At 37.1% G+C, this 21,429-nt stretch overlaps 1 protein-coding gene across 1 annotated transcript; it reads right to left on the bottom strand.

The window, feature by feature from the left end:
- Positions 1–573: 573 nt before the first annotated feature.
- On the bottom strand, positions 574–1,687 carry LOC112740366 (putative F-box protein At3g58860). Its single transcript, XM_025789111.3, has one exon. The coding sequence runs from the start codon at positions 1,666–1,668 to the stop codon at positions 655–657; it is 1,014 nt and encodes a 337-aa protein (XP_025644896.1). The 5' UTR covers positions 1,669–1,687; the 3' UTR covers positions 574–654.
- Between the last annotated feature and the right edge of the window lie 19,742 nt (positions 1,688–21,429).

Below are 21,429 nucleotides of genomic sequence, written 5' to 3'. Positions count from 1 at the left end.
ATTAGGGTTCGTAGAGAATCATTAGTAACATTGAAATAATCTCTTTTAGCATGAATAAATAATTAAATATGTTTTTATTTTTTAAATTATTTAAATTTTGAAACTATAAAATTAAACCATCTGATTAATTTGAAACGGTAATTTTTGTCTAACATAAAAAAGTATTTAAGTCTTTTAAAAAATTAAATAAAAATATTTTTTATTTTTATTAAATTATAAAAGTGTTTTAGTAAAAGTAGTGATATATATATATATATATATATATATATATATATATTAAAAAAAGATGCTGGAAAAATAAATTCCACATGTCATATTGTTATTTGTTCATATTTTTAACGTATCAATACATATGAATTTATCATCATATCCAAACAAACACCTAAACAAAATTTGATTATTCAGCTACAAAAAATTTGATTATTATACTGTGAAAAAATTGATATCTTTAGGTATTTTTAAACCTCAGTACGGAACAACGATGTATTCTATACTCCTTTACATACCTCAATGATTAGAGTTTCAAGCTTGGGTGAATCTGAAGAAAGCATGGCAGCAAATCTAACATAGAAGTTCCATCAAAACGCAGGCGAATCAAATTGGGGAATTGGGGAATTGGAAAGTTGTAATTACAAACATCAAAAAGAAAAAGGGTTAAGTTACTATAATTGAAAATTCAACATTCATATAATTAAGATTGTGTTTCACTCCGTAGCTTACATCATCCGTGGAAATTTCTGGAAGTGACCCCTCAAAAGAAATATTTACATGCAAAGATTTAACACTAGATAATCCATGAAGAAGATTGAACAAGCCAGTTGAACTTTTTCTCATATCCAGCATTATTGAGAACTCTGCTTCCATCACATTGTCCAAATTCTTAACCACATAGCGTTCAGGATCCATGTCCTTAAGTGAAAAATACTCTAACGACGGCGCATCTATCTCAAACAGCTCCGTTGACCACATAAAACTCTCATTGTTGACAACCACTTTCTTCAATTTAGGAGCCGCGGTAATTCTCATCGTTCCGCAGAATCCATCGAAGTAGAATTCTTCAAGAACGGGACAACTAGACAATAGCGTTGATACCAGTTCGGTAGCGTCGCTCTGACGCATCTTCAAGCTCAGAACCTTGAGAGAACATAAACATGGCGGAAAATAAAGAGAATAGAGTGTGGCCTCGCCCTGAAGCTTCAAGGTTGTGAGCGTCACGGAGCTGAAAACACTCACAGGCACCTGCACCACCATAGTTAGGTCAACATTAACCTCAATCTCTTCAGCATTGCGTTCTAGTGCTCCACGGATCCACTTGTTGAATTGATTCGGTTCAAAACTCGAATCGCTGTGGTAATTTAGGGAGAATCTTTTATTTCCTTGATTTTGTTGTTGTAGCGGTTGGTATGAATTCAACACTCTGTTTATGAAGCGGTTAAAACTTTGAAAGTGTGATTTAGGGTTTTGGCGGAAAGAGTAACTGAAATAAGAGAAAGAAACGTGAGGGAGTAAGGCCCAGAGTGATTTGTGATGCCATGACTTTGAGAGGGTGCTTGTTTTGCAGGCAGATTGTGTGTCAAGAAATGAGAGAACGTGACACAATACATCGTCAGTAAGATTGCTTAGGCGATCTTCTTCTTCAAGACGGCTTTTTTTCTCTGATTTACACATTATTTATTGTTGTGTGTGTGTGCAGATTGTGGAAAGTTGATCGTCAATATAATGGATATAGTGGGGTCTTATATATATATAAGATATAAGAATAATGATGGTGATGATCTTGATTTGAATTTGATTTTCAAAATCAATCTAATTCAATCAAATCTAATCCAATTCAAATGGTATATATTATTGTGTCGTATTTTATGTTGTGTCAAACGAGACTTTTCCATTTTAAAAAACACTTTTTTATTCGTCCTAAAATCATAAAAAAAACGAGCCAAATACACTTTAGCATGATTCAATGGCTTATGTATGTTTTTACTTGAATTTTTATGTTATGAATTTTTTTATTTTTATTTACTCGGTTTCTTGAATTAAGTTTAGCTTTTTTTTTTCATTTTTTTTTATTTTTATATGAAAAGTTTCTTCAAAAGATCGAATCTAATTGAATAGATAAAAATTGATCGAATCCACTTTAATTCAATTTAAAACTTAAGTTAAATAATTCAATCCATTCTAAATCACAACTAATTGTCGTATCACTTGAATCAGATACATTTTTTACTCAAAATCGTTAAACCACAGGCTACAACAGTGATAATTTATCTTATTACTTGAAAAATTACATATATTTTGATTCTCTTTAATTGATTCTTGAAAGATATAATAATAAATTAAATTCGTATTTTTTTTGTCTAACAAAGAATGATATATCATAAAAAGATTAAATTACGTATCATTATCTAAGTGAAGATAAGAGCAATCTGATTCATACCAATGCATTTTTCGTGATTATTTTAACAGATGTGTTACACATTCAAATAATATTATCATCTAAATCTAATTAAGTAGACTTAATACCAATAAAAATTACTCTCATTAAAAGAGTGTAATTATAAGCGCACACATCATTCTTCCAACCAAGTCATTTACGTTCTTTACGTTGTTGTCGTCTTCTTCTTCTTCTTCTTCTTTGCGTTCCTCTTCCTCCTCCCCCTCCTCCTCCTTCTTCGCGTGTTTTCTCATCATCGTTATTCTTTTGTTGCTGCTGTTATTGTTGTTATTGTAGTAGAAAGTGAGGCGAAAAAGTTTTAAATTGTACAAGACGAGTCCAAATGCATCTTAATTCACTCAGAAATGAACAAAAATTATATAATGATTACGACACAATTAACTCAGAAATGAACTGAAATTACATAATGGATTGCGATATAGTTAACTCAGAAATAAACCGAAATTACATAACAATTGTGACACAATTAACTCAGAAATGAACCGAAATTACATAACGATTGCAACATATAAACTCAGTTCGAAAACAAGCACACAAACAATGCTAAATCATGAACAAAAACACATCCAAAATTAATTTTGGATTAGACAACGTCATTAATATGTTTCTTCTTCTTTTTTATTTGATATTTTTTTCTCTTTTTTCTTGTTTTTATTCCTCTTAAGAGAGTGAAATAAGAAGAACTATAAGAAAATGAAAAAAAAAAGGAGAAGATAAAGAAGAAAAAGATGAAAAAGAAGAAGAAGTAGTAGAAGATGAGGAGGAAGAGGAGAAAGAGTTTTGAGTTGTGCAGAACAACGAGTCCAAATGCACCTTAATTCACTCAAAAATGAACCGAAATTATATAATGATTATGACACAATTAACTCAGAAATTACCCGAAATTACATAATAGATTGCGATACAATTAACTTAGAGATGAACCAAAATTACACCAAAATAACATAACAATTGCGATATAATTAACTCAGAAATGAATCGAAATTACATAATAATTGTGTTGAATTTGGAAAACTAAAACATGATTAAAGTGATGATAAAACATTATTAGAAATATTGTCACATTGTTTATATGATATATTTTGTTTGGTGTGCAGAAAGTTGGTTAACTAAAACAGGCCCATTAAAGTAAGCCCACACACACCTTGGCCAATTCCTGTATCAGCGATACAACTCTAATCATTCAAATCTTGATCCAAGAAGGGTGGACGACTGAACCAAGAGAAAGAAACAAAGATGAGTTGGCCCAAAGCAAGCCCAATTCGGTGATACATAAAAAAACCTACTCTTTTGTACTTAGAACTCAACTCATTTGAATTCTAGCTTCACTTCCACTGAATACAAACGCTCTCTTCTCTCTCTTCTCTTTATTTAAACGTCACATCACTTTGAAGCAAGAAGAAAGAAAGGGAAAGATCCGAAACTAGGGCACGGTCAAGAACAAAAAGATTGTTTCCCAATTCAATCAAAAAGAAAAGAAAGTGCAAGGGCAACAATAAAGGAAAGATTTTCAATGTGTCAGAAGATCACAAAAACGTAATTTTTCCATTTGTGCTTCACCAAGAAATCGTGAAAAAATCGGCTGAGCTTCAAGCACCGTTCTGGAAAAAAAGAAGAAAGTGAAGTTAATGACGCTCTGCTTCTTATCAACGATCAAGAATCAAACTTGGGGCCAAAGAAAAGATACACGACCAAGATCAAAGAAGTTTGAAGAAAAAGGATGAAAGAGAATGAGTATGTTGCATGTCACAGATTCAAGATTCTCTCTCTTCTTTGACCACACCGCTGCTAGTCCTGATATTGGAGAAGAAGACAACTCAAGTGTTAAACTTGGTTCAAACCTTGGAAGCTTCACTCCTTTATAATAGGGGTGAATGACCAAGGATTGAGCAAGAGAGAAAGAGCACTTATTTAGGTTTCTATAGCTCACTGAGCTTTTCTTGTTCTTCTCCTTCATGATTTTCATTTTGTAATTTTTTCTCAGTTTAGTCTGTTTGAGTTTCATTGGAAAAAGGTAAACATGGTGAGGTTTGTCAGAAAAGGCCAATGAGTAGAAAAAGGCAATGAGCTAGACTTGGAGAAAAAGCCAGAGTTATCTCAGAAATTCTTTATAAGTTTTTCTATTTTGTGTCATGATCCTGATAGGATTCCCTTGCAAGTTGGGTTAGCACTTTGCTATTTAAAGTTAGGTTGAGTCCTAGTCAAGTTCAGGTTGGGTTAGAATCTGGACTTGTCCTTGATAGGATTAGGTAGATCGTAGGGAGAATTGGTAACTGTAATCTATTGAAAAGATAGTGAAATTTCGTCATTGTTGTGATGGAGACTGGATGTAGGCTACATTTCACTAGGTAGCTGAACAAGGATACATCTGTGTGTCAATCTCTATTCTTTTCTTTGTTTCTGGTTCTGTACTATAGGAGACAAAACAAAAGTATCTCCTACTGTATTAAGAGCCAAAACAAAAATATCTCATGTATTTTCTCAACAGAAAGCATGTTTACACGAAAAAGAAAAAAGGATCAAAATTTAACCCATTTTCTCTTAGCCACTAGTAACCATCAATTGGTATTAGAGCTTAGTCTCAAAGAGATCAAGCTTTGCAGATTGGAAGAAAGATCCTAATGGCAAGCAACAATAGTTCCAATGTGGTAGCATACACTTTAACAGAAGGACAATCAAACAACAGACCTCCATTCTTCAATGGGAAAAACTACAACTATTGGAAGGAAAGAATGAAGATCTTTGTTCAATCGGTGGACTACAACATATGGAAAAATTATCATGAACGGTCCTCAAGTCCCCACTCAAATTGGTGCAGATGGAGTTGTCACTCCCAAGACTGAAGCCGAATGGAATGATGAAGACAAAAAGAAGATAGAGCTGAATGGCAAAGCTGTCAACATGCTAAATTGTGCAATCAGCTTCGAGGAATACTGATGGAGGAAAAATCGTCGGTAAAGAATTTCACAAAAATAAGCGTGTTGTAAGTATAGATCTAAACCGACAATTAAACCTCAATCAAATTTAATTTATTTGTCACTAAAGCAAACCCAATAAAATTTAACTGAAGTATTTAAACCTCGGGTCGTCTCTCAAGGAATTGCAGGGAAGTGTACTTATAATTGGTTATGGGATTGTATCTTTTTGGGTTTTTTAAATGTTGAACAAGGAATGTAAATGACAAGAAGATAAACTAATAATTAAGAAAAGTTCTAGCAAGGATTGATAATTAGAATTCCTATCCTCATTATCATAGTCACTTGTGATGGTAATTGCCTTTTACTATCACTTAGTTAACCTATAATAATTGAAGGTAAGTCAAGTGAGAAAATCAACTTGAATTCACAAGTCCTAATCAAAGACTAGAGTTAGTGAAGCTCAAGCCAACTAGCAAGTTTCAATCACCAACCAACAAGAGACTTCGACAATTCAAGAGTCTCTAATTACTCAATCTAAGCTAAGAACATAAAAAGCTAATTTAGAATCCAACCAAGCATTTTATCAAACACTTGGTGGGCGCAAAATAAAAGCATAGAAAAGCAATAAGAGAATATAAAATCTAAAACCAACAATTGCAAGGAATCATCAACAACAAATAAAGGAAGAAACAATAAACATGAAATACCTCAAATTGCATTAAAAAGAGAAATCAAATCTAACATGAGAATTCATATACTAAATTGGCAACATAAAGTAATCAACAACGGAAATAAATAAACTAGAATGCTAGAACAAATAAAAGTAGAAGAGAAACTAAATTGAAATAAGATAGAATTCAGAATTTGAAAAGGAATAAAACTAAGAACCCTAAAACCTAGAGAGAGGAGAGAGCCTCTCTCTCTAAATACTACATCTAAAACCTAATGTGTGAATAATGAGAGATGTCTTTAGGATTCCCCCACTCTACAGCCTCTATACTGGATTTTCGGGCTTGGAGCTGGGCCAAAAGGAGCCTAGAAATCGCCCCCAGCGCTTTCTGCAAATTGCAGCATGTGACGCTTTGCCACGCATATGCATCATCCACGCGTACACGTCGCTTGGCAAAAATCCTTGTCACGCGTACGCGTCGCTCGTCTTCTGCACCAGTCACGCGTACGCGTGACTCACGCGTGCGCGTCGCTATCAGCTTCTCAAAACATTATTTTCTTGCGTTCCTTCCACTTTTGCATGCTTCCTTTCCATCCTCTAAGCCATTCCTGCCCTATAAACCCTAAAGACACTTAGCAAACATATCACAGCATCGAATGGTAATAAGAGGGGATTAAAATTAGCAAATTAAAGGCCAAAGAAACATGTTTTCAACCATAGTACAAAATTAGGAAGGAAAATGTAAAACATGCAAATTATATGCATAAGTGTGAGAATAATGGATAAAATCCACTAAATTAAGCACAAAATAAACCCTAAAAATGGGGTTTATCAATCTCCCCACACTTAAACATTAGCATGTCCTCATACTAAGCTCAGGAGAACCAAAAGAGTGAAGGCAAAATGGTAGAACTTATGCAATGCAACTTATCTAGATGCAAGCTACCTACATGCATCATGCTATTCTAATTACTATATATATATATATATATATATATATATATATATATATATATATATATATATATATATATATATATATATTCGCAAGCTTTTGCTTTTTCACTGTTTTTTCTTACTTCAAGAATCAATTTTATGATTTTTTCAGATTATCAACAACATGTCTCTTTTCATCATTCCTTCAAGAGCCAATACATACTTGCATCTTTAGTATCAAAACATGCTCTGTTCATGCATTCATTCAGAGAGCTAAAGTAATGCCACCACATATAAATAATTTGAATTTTTCTTATTAATATACTCAAAATGGTTGCACCATTATTCCTAAAAATCTACTATTTTATTCATGTTTAATGATGATAAGAGGAATAAATTATAGCCAATTTGGAAAAGAAAAATAAAATACTACTCATGCAATTCGGATTTTATTAATTAAAATAACAGTGAATTAAAATGGAAATTTAAATACTACTAATGCTTATGGAATAATAATTAAAGATATAAAAATAAACTACTCTAATACTAATGCTTCATATATCTCTTGCAATAGGTTCAATAAAAGTTATCACAGAGTTAGGACTAAATAACCTTTAACCTTGAAGGGTGTTGGCTCCTTCTATCTGTGGGACGTCTGGCGTTTCAGGGGACAACTTCTGGTGCTTCAACTCCTCTAGATCATGCCCCTGCTTCTCCTGTTCTTTGAGCAATTTGCAGAGCATGCTGTTTTGATTTTGTTGCTCTTCTTTGAGTTGATCCGTAGCTTCTTGTAGCTTGTTGGCAGAAGCTTCTAAGCGAGCCCAGAATTCAAATTGAGGAATTTCTGGGAGGAGCTCATGTGCCCTCCTCTTGCTGGGGTTGTCTTGAACTTGAGGTCCATCCATCACCTTTTTGGTGATTGGGCATTCAACTGGGATATATTCATCCACACCCATCTTTACCCCCGCATCTTTACATAACAGACTAATCAAGCTTGGGTAAACCAATTTGGCATCAGTGGATTCCTTGTTTGCAAATATGTAAATTTCACCAGGAATCAGCTAATGAATCTCTACTTCTTTTCCCAGCATAATACAGTGAATCATCACTGCTCTCTTGACAGTGACTTCAGAGCGGTTGCTGGTTGGGAGTATAGAACGCCCAATGAAATCCAGCCAACCTCTAGCAACTAGTTTGAGATCTCCTCTCTTTAGCTGGTTTGGGACACCTTTTGTATTAGTAATCCACTTGGTTCCAGGGAGGCATATGTCCTCTAGAACTTGATCTAGCCTTTTATCTTTGGCCATTCTCCTATTAAAGGACTCTGGATCATCTTGTAGTTGAGGAAGCTTGAGAACTTCTCTCACTTTGTCAAAGAGGAAGTAAATAATATTCCCTCTGACCATAGTCTGAAAGGAGTAGAAAGCAGTTCCCTCTAATCTTTGCTTATCCGTCATCCACAGATTTGCATAAAATTCCTGGATCATGTTTCTTCCAACATGTATCTCAGGATTAGCCAGGACTTCTCAGCCCCTGTTTCGAATCTACTCTTGGATCTCCGGGTATTCATCTTCTTTTAGATTGAACTTAACTTTCGGGATCACTAATCTTCTGCACACAATTTTGAAGTAATGGTCTGCGTGTTCTTTGGTGCAGAAATTCTCATCCATCCAGGTAGTTTTGGATTGTTTTCTTTCTTTCCTCTTGAAGTGGGTTGTTTTAATTTAGGGGCCATGATCTCAGTCTGTTTTAGCTCAATGATCACGGAAAATCACACCAAACTTAGAGGTTTGCTTGTCCTCAAGCAAAAGAAAAGAAAGAAGAGGAATAGAGGGAGAGAAGGATTCGAATGATGGGTCAAGAAGGTTGGCCGAATGTATATTTAAAGGGGAGGGAGGGAATGGGTTTCGAATTTTCGTAGAAAAAGATAAGATAGAAAGATATGATTGATAAAAGATAAACATGATATGAAAAAGATAAGATTTTTAAAATTTAAAAGAGATGAAAAAGATATGAGGAAGTTAAATCTGAATTTTTGTTAATACATCTTAAGAAATAAAAGATAATATGGATGACTTAAAAAGATTTGGAAAGAAATTGGAAAGATAAATGAGTTTTAAAAACGTGTTGAAAAAGAATTGAAAAGAATTTATAAGATTATTGATTTTTGGAAATGGAAATTGAAAGATGAATATTTGTAACATTTTTATGCAGAAAATTATGAATTAAAACATGAAAATTAAAAAAAAATTGAATTGAAAACGAAAGTACCTCCCCCTTGCTGTTCTGGCGTTAAACGCCTAGAATGATAGCCATTCTGGCGTTTAACGCCCATCTGGTAGCCATTTTGGGCGTTTAATGCCCAGCCAGGTATCCTGGCTGGCGTTAAACGCCAGAAATCCTTTATTACTGGGCTTTTTTTCTAAACGCCTAGGATGCTGCTGTCTCTGGCGTTAAACGCCCAAGATGCCCCTTTACTGGCGTTTTGATGCCAGTGAGCTCCTTTTCTCTGTGATTCCTCTGCTTTATGTCTTGGACCTCCATTTCCCCAACTTATTCATTGAAATGTATTAACTAACATGAATAACAAAATTTAAATAGACTCATATAATTGTTATAAACATCTAATTTTTGATAATGGCTGGGTTGCCTCCTAGCAAGCGCTTCTTTACTGTCTTTAGCTGGACTTTACTGAGCTTTTTAATTTAGTCTCAGTTTTGAGCATTCTTGCTCAACATTACCTTCAAGATAATGCTTGACTCTCTGTCCATTAACAATGAACTTTTTGTCAGAGTCAATATCCTGAAGCTCTACATATCCATATGGTGACACACTTGTCATCACATATGGTCCCTTCCACCGGGATTTCAATTTTCCAGGGAACAATCTGAGCCTAGAGTTAAACAGCAGAACTTTTGTCCTGGCTCAAAGACTCTAGATGACAGCTTTCTGTCATGCCACCTTTTTGCTTTCTCCTTATAAATTTTAGTATTCTCGAAAGCATTGAGTCTGAACTCTTCCAGCTCATTCAACTGGAGTAATCTTTTCTCTCCAGCTACCTTAGCATCAAGGTTTAGGAACCTGGTTGCCCAGTAGGCCTTGTGTTCCAGTTTCACTGGCAGATGACAGGCTTTTCCATACACAAGCTAGTATGGAGAGGTCCCTATAGAAGTCTTGAATGCGGTTCTGTATGCCCATAGATCCAGACTTCTTACCCAATCCCTTCTACGGGTACTTACAGTCCTTTCCAAGATTCGTTTTAGTTCCCTATTTGAGACTTCATCCTGCCCATTTGTCTGTGGATGATATGGAGTTGCCACTTTGTGGTTAATTCCATATTGGATCAGAGCAGAGTCAAGCTGTTTATTGCAGAAATGAGTTCCTCCATCACTGATCAGTACCCTAGGGACACCAAACCTACTGAAGATGTGCTTCTAGAGGAACTTCATCACTATCTTAGTATCATTAGTGGGTGTTGCAATTGCCTCTACCCATTTAGATACATAGTCTACTGCCACTAGAATATAAGTGTTTGAATATGATGGTGGGAAAGGCCCCATGAAGTCAATACCCCATACATCAAACAACTCATCTCTAAGATCCCTTGCTGAGGTATGGCATAACCGTGAGGCAGGTTACCAGCTCTCTGGCAACTGTCACAGTTACGTACAAACTCTTGGGAGTCTCTATAGAGAGTAGGCCAATCGAAACCACATTGGAGAACCTTTGTGGCTGTTCGCTCACCTCCGAAATGTCCTCCATATTGTGATCCATGTCAATACCATAGGATCTTCTGTGCCTCTTCTCTAGGCACACATCTACGAATTATTCCATCTGCACATCTCTTAAAGAGATATGGTTCGTCCCACAAGTAGTACTTTGCATCAAAAACCAATTTTTTGTTTGCTGCTTACTGTACTCTTTGAGTATGAATCTCACAGCTTTATAGTTTGCAATATCTGTAAACCACAGTACTTCTTGAATGGCAAAGAGTTGTTCATCCGGAAAGGTTTCAGAGATCTCAGTAGGAGGGAGGGACGCTCCTGCTACTGGTTCTATCCGGGATAGATGATCAGCTACTTGGTTCTCTGTCTCTTTTCTGTCTCTTATTTCTATATCAAACTCTTGCAGAAGCAACACCCATCTTATGAGTCTGGGTTTTGAATCCTGTTTTGTGAGGAGATATTTTAGAGCAGCATGGTTAGTGTACACAATCACTTTTGATCCTACTAAATAAGATCTGAACTTGTCAATGGCATAAACCACTGCAAGCAACTCCTTTTCTGTGGTTGTGTAATTCTTCTGCGCGTCATTTAAAACACGGCTAGCATAATAAATGACATGCGGAAGCTTGTCATGCCTCTGTCCCAATACTGCACCAATGGCATGGTCACTGGCATCACACATTAGTTCAAATGGTAATGTCCAGTCTGGTGCAGAAATGACTGGTGCTGTGACCAGCTTAGCTTTCAGAGTCTCAAAGGCCTGCAAACACTCTGTGTCAAAGACAAATGGTGTATCAGCGGCTAGCAGATTGCTCAGAGGTTTTGCAATTTTTGAAAAACCCTTTATAAACCTCTTATAGAATCCTGCATGCCCCAGAAAGCTTCTGATTTCCTTAACATTGGCAGGTGGTGGTAATTTTTCAATTACCTCTACCTTAGCTTGATCCACTGGTGCACGAAATTGTGATCTCCAGGCTCGAACAAATCCTGGTAATGGCTCCAAAGCTTGGTGCTCTGATCTTAATTCATGATTGTCACAACTTCGATACAACTAACCAGCAAGTGCACTGGTCGTCCAAGTAATACCTTACGTGAGTAAGGGTCGAATCCCACGGAGATTGTTGGTATGAAGCAAGCTATGGTCACCTTGCAAATCTCAGTCAGGCAGATATAAAGTGATAATGGTGTTTTCGAATATTATATAATAAAATAGGGATAGAGATACTTATGTAATTCGTTGGTAGGAATTTCAGATAAGCGAATGGAGATGCTTTTCGTCCCTCTGAACCTCTGCTTTCCTGCTATCTTCACCCAGTCAGTCTTACTCCTTTCCATGGCTGGCTTTATGTGAAACATCACCACTGTCAATGGCTACTTTCGGTCATCTCTCGGGAAAATGATCCAATGCCCTGTCACGGCACGGCTAATCGTCTGGAGGCATCACCCTTGTCAATGGCTTCATCTTATCCTCTCAGTGAATAATATGCTCACGCACCCTGTCACGGCACGGCTATTCATCTGTCGGTTCTCGATCATGCTGGAATAGGATTTACTATCCTTTTGCGTCTGTCACTAACGCCCTGCAATCGCGAGTTAGGAGCTCGTCACAGTCATTCAATCATTGAATCCTACTCGGAATACCACAGACAAGGTTTAGACCTTCTGGATTCTCTTGAATGCCGCCATCATTCCAGCTTACGCCACGAAGATTCTGGTTAGGAGATCTAAGAGATACTCATTCTAGCTTATTTCATGTAGAACAGAAGTGTTTGTCAGACACGCGTTCATAAGGGAGAAGGATGATGAGCGTCACACATAATCATCACCTTCATCACGTTCTTGGGTGCGAATGGATATCTTAGAAGCGAAATAAGAAGGATTGAATAGAAAACAGTAGTACTTTGCATTAATCTTTGAGGGACAGCAGAGCTCCACACCTTAATCTATGGAGTGTAGAAACTCTACCGTTAAAAATACATAAGTGAAGGTCCAGGCATGGCCGAGATGGCCAGCCCCCTAAAACGTGATCAAAGGATCATAAGGTAATCCAAAGATGCCTAATACAATAGTAAGAGGTCCTATTTATAATAAACTAGCTACTAGGGTTTACATGAGTAAGTATTTGATGTATAAATCCACTTCCGGGGCCCACTTGGTGTGTGTTTGGGCTGAGCTTAAGTGTTGCACGTGCAGAGGCCATTTGTGGAGTTGAACGCCAGTTTTTGTGCCAGTTTGGGCGTTCAACTCTGGTTTTGGATCCTTTTCTGGCGCTGGACGCCAGATTTGGGTAGAAAGCTGGCGTTGAACGCCAGTTTACGTCGTTAATTCTTGGCCAAAGTATGGACTATTATATATTGCTGGAAAGCCCTGGATGTCTACTTTCCAACGCAATTGGAAGCGCGCCATTTCGAGTTCTGTAGCTCCAGAAAATCCACTTTGAGTGCAGGGAGGTCAGAATCCAACAGCATCAGCAGTCCTTCTTCAACCTCTGAATCTGATTTCTGCTCAAGTCCCTCAATTTCAGCCAGAAAATACCTGAAATCACAGAAAAACACACAAACTCATAGTAAAGTCCAGAAATGTGAATTTAACACAAAATCTATTAAAAACATCCCTAAAAGTAACTAGATCCTACTAAAAACATACTAAAAACAATGTCAAAAAGCGTATAAATTATCCGCTCATCACAACACCAAACTTAAATTGTTGCTTGTCCCCAAGCAACTGAAAATCAAAATAGGATAAAAAGAATAGAATATACTATAAATTCCAAACTATCAATGAAACAGAACTTCAATCATATGAGCGGGACTTATAGCTTTTTGCCTCTTGAATAGTTTTGGCATCTCACTTTATCCATTGAGGTTCAGAATGATTGGCATCTATAGGAACTTCAGATTTCGAATAGTGTTATTGACTCTCTTAGTTCAGTATGATGATTCTTGAACACAGCTTCTTTATGAGTCTTGGCCGTGGCCCTAAGCATTTTGTTTTCCAGTATTACCACCGGATACATAAATGCCACAGACGCATAATTGGGTGAACCTTTTCAGATTGTGACTCAGCTTTGCTAAAGTCCCCAATTAGAGGTGTCCATGGTTCTTAAGCACACTCTCTTTTTTTTTTTTTTGCTTTGGACCTTGACTTTAACCGCTCAGTCTCAAGTTTTCACTTGACACCTACACGCCACAAGCACATGGTTAGGGACAGCTTGGTTTAGCCGCTTAGACCAGGATTTTATTCCTTTAGGCCCTCCTATCCACTGATGCTCAAAGCCTTGGGATCCTTTTTAATTGCCCTTGCCTTTTGGTTTTAAGGGTTATTGGCTTTTTGCTCTTGCCTCTTGGTTTTAAGAGCTTTGGCTTTTTCTGCTTGCTTTTTCTTTTTCTTTCTATTTTTTTTTTCGCCTATTTTTTTTTTTTTGCAAGCTTTGTTCTTTGCTGCTTTTTCTTGCTTCAAGAATCATTTTTATGATTTTTCAGATTATCAAATAACATGTCTCCTAGTCATCATTCTTTCAAGAGCCAACATATTTAACATTCTTAAATAACAACTTCAAAAGACATATGCACTGTTCAAGCATACATTCAGAAAACAAGAAGCATTATCACCACATCAATATAATTAAACTAAGTTCAAGGATAAATTCAAAACTCATGTACTTCTTGTTCTTTTGAATTAAAACATTTTTCATTTAAGAGAGGTGATGGATTCATAGGACATTTATAACTTTAAGACAAAGTTACTAACTACTAATGATCATGTAATGAAGACACAAACATGGATAAGTACATAACATATAAAACGAAAAAAACAGAGAAAGTAAGAGCAAGGAATGAGTCCACCTTAGTGATGTCCTTGAGCTCTTCTATGTCTCTTCCTTGTCTTTGCTGCTCCTCCTTCATTGCTTTTAGATCTTCTCTGATTTCATGAAGGATGATGGAATGCTCTTGATGTTCCACCCTTAGTTGCTTCCAATAATTGTGTGGAAGAAAATGTATCCCCTGAGGTATCTCAGGGATCTCTTGATTTGCAGTCAAATGTTCTACCACTGAGCTATAGACCCTTGATGGAAGCTTTTGTCTTCCCTTTCCTCTTTCTAGAGGTTTCTCTGGCCTTAGGTGCCATCAATGGTTATGGAAAAAACAAAAAAGCTATGCTTTTACCACACCAAACTTAGAATGTTGCTCGCCCTCGAGCAAAAGAAGAAAGAATAGAAGAAGAAGAGGATATGGAGGAGATGGATGGCTGTGTGTATTCGGCCATATGGGTGGGATTGGGTGGGGAAGAGATGTTGAATTTTTGAAGGTAGTGGGTGTATGGATGTGAGTGGTAAATGGAAAAAAAGAAGGGATGATCATGAATGGAAAGAGAGATGATGAGGTAGGTGGGGATCCTGTGGGGTCCACAGATCCTGAGGTGTCAAGGCATTTACATCCCTGCACCAATTTAGGCATGTAAAATGCCCTTGCACACAACTCTGGGCGTTCAGCGCCAGGTTGGTGCCCATTTTGGGCGTTCAACGCCCCTTTGCTGCCATTTCTGGCGTTGAACGCCAGAACCATGCTTGTTCTGGGCGTTCAGCGCCAGGATGCTCCCATTCTGGGCGTTCAGCGCCAGAACTATGCTCTGTTCTGGCGTTTGAACGCCAGACAGATGCTCCTCCAGGGTGTGATTTTTCTTCTGCTGTTTTTGATTCCGTTTTCAATTTTTATATTTATTTTGTGACTCCTCATGATCATGAACCTATAAAGACACATAACTAAGAAAAATATAGTTAGATAAATAAACATTGGGTTGCCTCCCAACAAGCGCTTCTTTAATGTCAATAGCTTGACAGTGGGCTCTCATGGAGCCTCACAGATGTGCAGAGCTTTGTTGAGACTCTCCAACACCAAACTTAGAGTTTGGATATGGGAGTTCAACACCAAACTTAGAGTTTGGTTGTGGCCTCCCAACACCAAACTTAGAGTTTGACTGTGGGGGCTCTGGTTGACTCTGCTTTGAGAGAAGCTTTTCAAGCTTCCTCTCCATGGTTGCAGAGGGAGATCCTTGAGTTTTGAATACAAGGGAGTTCTCATTCCATTGAAGGACTATTTCACCTCTGTCAACATCAATCACAGCTCTTGCTGTGGCCAGGAAAGGTCTTCCTAGGATGATGGATTCATCCTCTTCCTTTCCAGTATCCAGGACTATGAAATCAGTAGGTATGTAAAGGCCCTCAACCTTTACTAATACATCTTCTACTTGTCCATAAGCCTGTCTTCTTGAGCTGTCTGCCATCTCTAGTGAGATTTTAGCAGGTTGCACCCCATAGATTCCCAGTTTCTCTATTACAGAGAGGGGCATGAGGTTTATCCCTGAACCAAGGTCACACAGAGCCTTAAAGATCATGGTGCCTATGGTGCAGGGTATTATGAACTTTCCAGGATCCTGTCTCTTCTGAGGCAATGTTAGTTGATCCAGATCACTTAGTTCATTGATAAATAAGGGAGGTTCAACTTCCCAAGTATCAATGCCAAATAATTTGGCATTCAGCTTCATGATTGCACCAAGAAACTTGGCAGTTTGCTCTTCAGTAACATCCTCATTCTCTTCAGAAGAGGAATACTCATCAGAGCTCATGAAGGGCATAAGGAGGGTTAATGGAATCTCTATGGTCTCTAGATGAGTCTCAGATTCCTTTGGTTCCTCAGAGGGAAGCTCCTTATTGATCACTGGACGTCCCAGGAGGTCTTCCTCCTTGGGATTCACGTCCTCTCCTCTCCTCATAGGTTCGGCCATGGCGCTTATGTCAATGGCCTTGCACTCTCCTTTTGGATTCTCTTCTGTATTGCTTGGGAGAGTACTAGGAGGGATTTCAGTGATCCTTTTACTCAGCTGGCCCACTTGTGCTTCCAGATTTCTAATGGAAGACCTTGTTTCATTCATGAAACTTACAGTGGCCTTAGATAGATCAGAGACTAGATTTGCTAAATTAGAAGCATTTTGTTCAGAGTTCTCTGTCTGTTGCTGAGTTGATGATGGAAAAGGCTTGCTATTGCTAAACCTGTTTCTTCCACCATTATTAAAGCCTTGTTGGGGCCTTTGATCCTTCCATGAGAAATTTGGATGATTTCTCCATGTTGAGTTATAGGTGTTTCCATAAGGTTCACCTAAGTAGTTCACCTCTGCTATTGCAGGGTTCTCAGGATCATAGGCTTCTTCTTCAGAAGATGCCTCTTGAGTACTGTTGGATGCAGCTTGCATTCCATGCAGACTCTGAGAGATCATATTGACTTGCTGAGTCAATATTTTATTCTGAGCCAATATGGCATTCAGAGTATCAACCTCAAGAACTCCCTTCTTCATGGGCGTCCCATTGTTCACAGGATTCCTTTCAGAAGTGTACATGAACTGGTTATTAGCAACCATGTCAATGAGTTCTTGAGCTTCTGCAGGCGTTTTCTTTAGGTGAATGGATCCACCTGCAGAAGTATCCAATGACATCTTAGATAACTCAGACAGACCATCATAGAATATATCCAGGATGGTCCATTCTGAAAGCATGACAGAAGGACACTTTTTGGTCAACTGTTTGTATCTTTCCCAAGCTTCATAGAGAGATTCACCTTCTTTTTGTCTGAAGGTTTGAACATCAGCTCTAAGCTTGCTCAGCTTTTGATGAGGAAAGTACTTGGCTAAGAAAGCCGTGACCAGCTTATCCCAAGAGTTCAGGCTGTCTTTGGGTTGAGAATCCAACCATAATCTAGCTCTGTCTCTTACAGCAAAAGGGAAAAGCATGAGCCTGTAGACTTCAGGATCTACTCCATTAGTCTTAACAGTGTCACATATCTGCAAGAATTCAGTTAAGAACTGAAAAGGATCTTCTGATGGAAGTCCATGAAACTTGCAGTTCTACTGCATCAGAGAAACTAATTGAGGTTTCAGCTCAAAATTGTTTGCTCCAATGGCAGGAATGGAGATGCTTCTTCCATGTAAATTGGAATTAGGTGCAGTGAAGTCACCAAGTATCTTCCTTACATTATTATTATTTTCGGCTGCCATCTCCTCTTCCTGTTCGAAAATTTCTGAAAGGTTTTCTCTGGATTGTTGTATTTTAGCTTCTCTTAATTTTCTCTTCAGAGTCCTTTCAGGTTCTGGATCTGCTTCCACAAGAATGTTCTTATCCTTGCTCCTGCTCATATGACAAAGAAGAAGGCACAGAAAAATAATAATAATAATAGAGATCCTTTATATCACAGTATAGGGATCCCTTTGTGAGTGGAAGAAAAGAGGGGGAGACAAAGAATGTGATGTAAAGGAAGAAACACAACTGTACGAATGGAAGAGATGTGAGATGAGATGTTAGGATATGAATGAATAAATAGAGTAAGATGGGGGAGGGAAAATTTTCGAAAATGTTTTTGAAAAAGAGTTAGTGATTTTCGAAAATAGTTTTTGAAAAATGTTAGTAATTTTCGAAAATTTTTGAAATCAAAAATAAAAATTAAAAATAATTGGTTAATTAAAAAGAAATTTTTGAAAAAGGGGGAGATATTTTCGAAAATTAGAGAGAGAGAGAGTTAGTTAGGTAGTTTTGAAAAAGTTAAGAAACAAACAAAAAGTTAGTTAGTTAGTTAAAACAACTTTTGAAAAGATAAGAAGTTAGGAGGTTAGAAAAGATATTTTGAAAAGATATTTTTGAAAAAGATAAGATAAGAAGATATTTTTGAAAAGATATGATAGAAATTAGTTTTGAAAAAGATTTGATTTTTAAAATTTCAATTAATGACTTGATTAATAAGAAATCACAAGATATGATTCTAGAACTCAAAGTTTGAATCTTTCTTAACAAGCAAGTAACAAACTTCAAATTTTTGAATCAAAACATTAATTGTTTATGTTATTTTCGAAAATTTAATACAAAAATAAGAAAAAGATTTTTGAAAAATATTTTTGGAATTTTCGAAAATAATTAAGAATTTTGAAAAAGATTTGATTTGACTCATGAGAAACAATTTGATTTTTAAAAATTTTTGAAAAAGTCAACTCAATTTTCGAATTTGATGAGAGAAAAAGGGAAAGATATTTTTTTGATTTTTGAATTTTTATGATGAGAGAGAAAAACACAAAAAAAATGCAATGCATGAAATTTTTAGATCAAAACATGGGATGCATGCAAGAATGCTATGAATGTCAAGATGAACACCAAGAACACTTTGAATGTCAAGATGAACATCATAGACACAATTTTGAAAAATTTTTAATGCAAAGAAAACATGCAAGACACCAAACTTAGAATTCTTTAATGCTTACGCACTAAGAATTCAAGAATGCATATGATAAATATGAAAAGACACAAAACAAAAAATCATCAAGATCAAACAAGAAGACTTACCAAGAACAACTTGAAGATCATGAAGAACACTATGAATGCATGATATTTTCGAAAAAATGCAAGATGCATATGCAATTGACACCAAACTTATAACATGACTCAAGACTCAAACAAGAAACATGAAATATTTTTTATTTTTGTGATTTTCTAAAATTTTTTTGGATTTTTATTTTATATTTTTCGAAAAACATTTTTAAAAAGGAAAAATAAGGATTCAAAATTTTTAATATGAATTCCAGGAATCTTATGCTCTAAAGCTCCAATCAAAGGGTCAGGCATGGCTTAATAGCCAGCCAAGCTTTAGTATGTAACTCAGACATGACACGCCTGACATTCCTTACATTCAACAGCCAATTGGCTAAGAAAGATAAAGAAGCTCTTCTCTTGAGTATAAGAATTGAGACATGGCTTTACAGCCAGTCAGGCTTCAACATGCTTCATGAAACACTAGAATTCATTCTTAACAATCTTGAATAAAATTTTTGAAAACATTTTTATTTTTTTCGAAAACAGATGAGAGATTTTTGAAAATATTTTTGAAAAATTTTTGAAAAGAAAACAAAAAGAAAATTACCTAATCTGAGCAACAAGATGAACCGTCAGTTGTCCAAACTCAAACAATCCCCGGCAACGGCGCCAAAAACTTGGTGCACGAAATTGTGATCTCCAGGCTCGAACAAATCCTGGTAATGGCTCCAAAGCTTGGTGCTCTGATCTTAATTCATGATTGTCACAACTTCGATACAACTAACCAGCAAGTGCACTGGGTCGTCCAAGTAATACCTTACGTGAGTAAGGGTCGAATCCCACGGAGATTGTTGGTATGAAGCAAGCTATGGTCACCTTGCAAATCTCAGTCAGGCAGATATAAAGTGATAATGGTGTTTTCGAATATTATATAATAAAATAGGGATAGAGATACTTATGTAATTCGTTGGTAGGAATTTCAGATAAGCGAATGGAGATGCTTTTCGTCCCTCTGAACCTCTGCTTTCCTGCTATCTTCACCCAGTCAGTCTTACTCCTTTCCATGGCTGGCTTTATGTGATACATCACCACTGTCAATGGCTACTTTCGGTCATCTCTCGGGAAAATGATCCAATGCCCTGTCACGGCACGGCTAATCGTCTGGAGGCATCACCCTTGTCAATGGCTTCATCTTATCCTCTCAGTGAATAATATGCTCACGCACCCTGTCACGGCACGGCTATTCATCTGTCGGTTCTCGATCATGCTCGAATAGGATTTACTATCCTTTTGCGTCTGTCACTAACGCCCTGCAATCGCGAGTTAGGAGCTCGTCACAGTCATTCAATCATTGAATCCTACTCGGAATACCACAGACAAGGTTTAGACCTTCCGGATTCTCTTGAATGCCGCCATCATTCCAGCTTACGCCACGAAGATTCTGGTTAGGAGATCTAAGAGATACTCATTCTAGCTTATTTCATGTAGAACAGAAGTGTTTGTCAGACACGCGTTCATAAGGGAGAAGGATGATGAGCGTCACACATAATCATCACCTTCATCACGTTCTTGGGTGTGAATGGATATCTTAGAAGCGAAATAAGAAGGATTGAATAGAAAACAGTAGTACTTTGCATTAATCTTTGAGGGACAGCAGAGCTCCACACCTTAATCTATGGAGTGTAGAAACTCTACCGTTAAAAATACATAAGTGAAGGTCCAGGCATGGCCGAGATGGCCAGCCCCCTAAAACGTGATCAAAGGATCATAAGGTAATCCAAAGATGCCTAATACAATAGTAAGAGGTCCTATTTATAATAAACTAGCTACTAGGGTTTACATGAGTAAGTATTTGATGTATAAATCCACTTCCGGGGCCCACTTGGTGTGTGTTTGGGCTGAGCTTAAGTGTTGCACGTGCAGAGGCCAGTTGTGGAGTTGAACGCCAGTTTTTGTGCCAGTTTGGGCGTTCAACTCTGGTTTTGGATCCTTTTCTGGCGCTGGACGCCAGATTTGGGTAGAAAGCTGGCGTTGAACGCCAGTTTACATCGTCAATTCTTGGCCAAAGTATAGACTATTATATATTGCTGGAAAGCCCTGGATGTCTACTTTCCAACGCAATTGGAAGCGCGCCACTTTGAGTTCTGTAGCTCCAGAAAATCCACTTTGAGTGCAGGGAGGTCAGAATCCAACAGCATCAGCAGTCCTTCTTCAACCTCTGAATCTGATTTCTGCTCAAGTCCCTCAATTTCAGCCAGAAAATACCTAAAATCACAGAAAAACACACAAACTCATAGTAAAGTCCAGAAATGTGAATTTAACACAAAATCTATTAAAAACATCCCTAAAAGTAACTAGATCCTACTAAAAACATACTAAAA

This window comes from Arachis hypogaea, chromosome 14 (genome assembly GCF_003086295.3).
Source record: "Arachis hypogaea cultivar Tifrunner chromosome 14, arahy.Tifrunner.gnm2.J5K5, whole genome shotgun sequence".
NCBI classification, from domain to species: Eukaryota; Viridiplantae; Streptophyta; class Magnoliopsida; order Fabales; family Fabaceae; genus Arachis; species Arachis hypogaea.
Note: the sequence above shows the minus strand (reverse complement) of the source record. Positions and strands in the feature narration are given on the sequence as shown.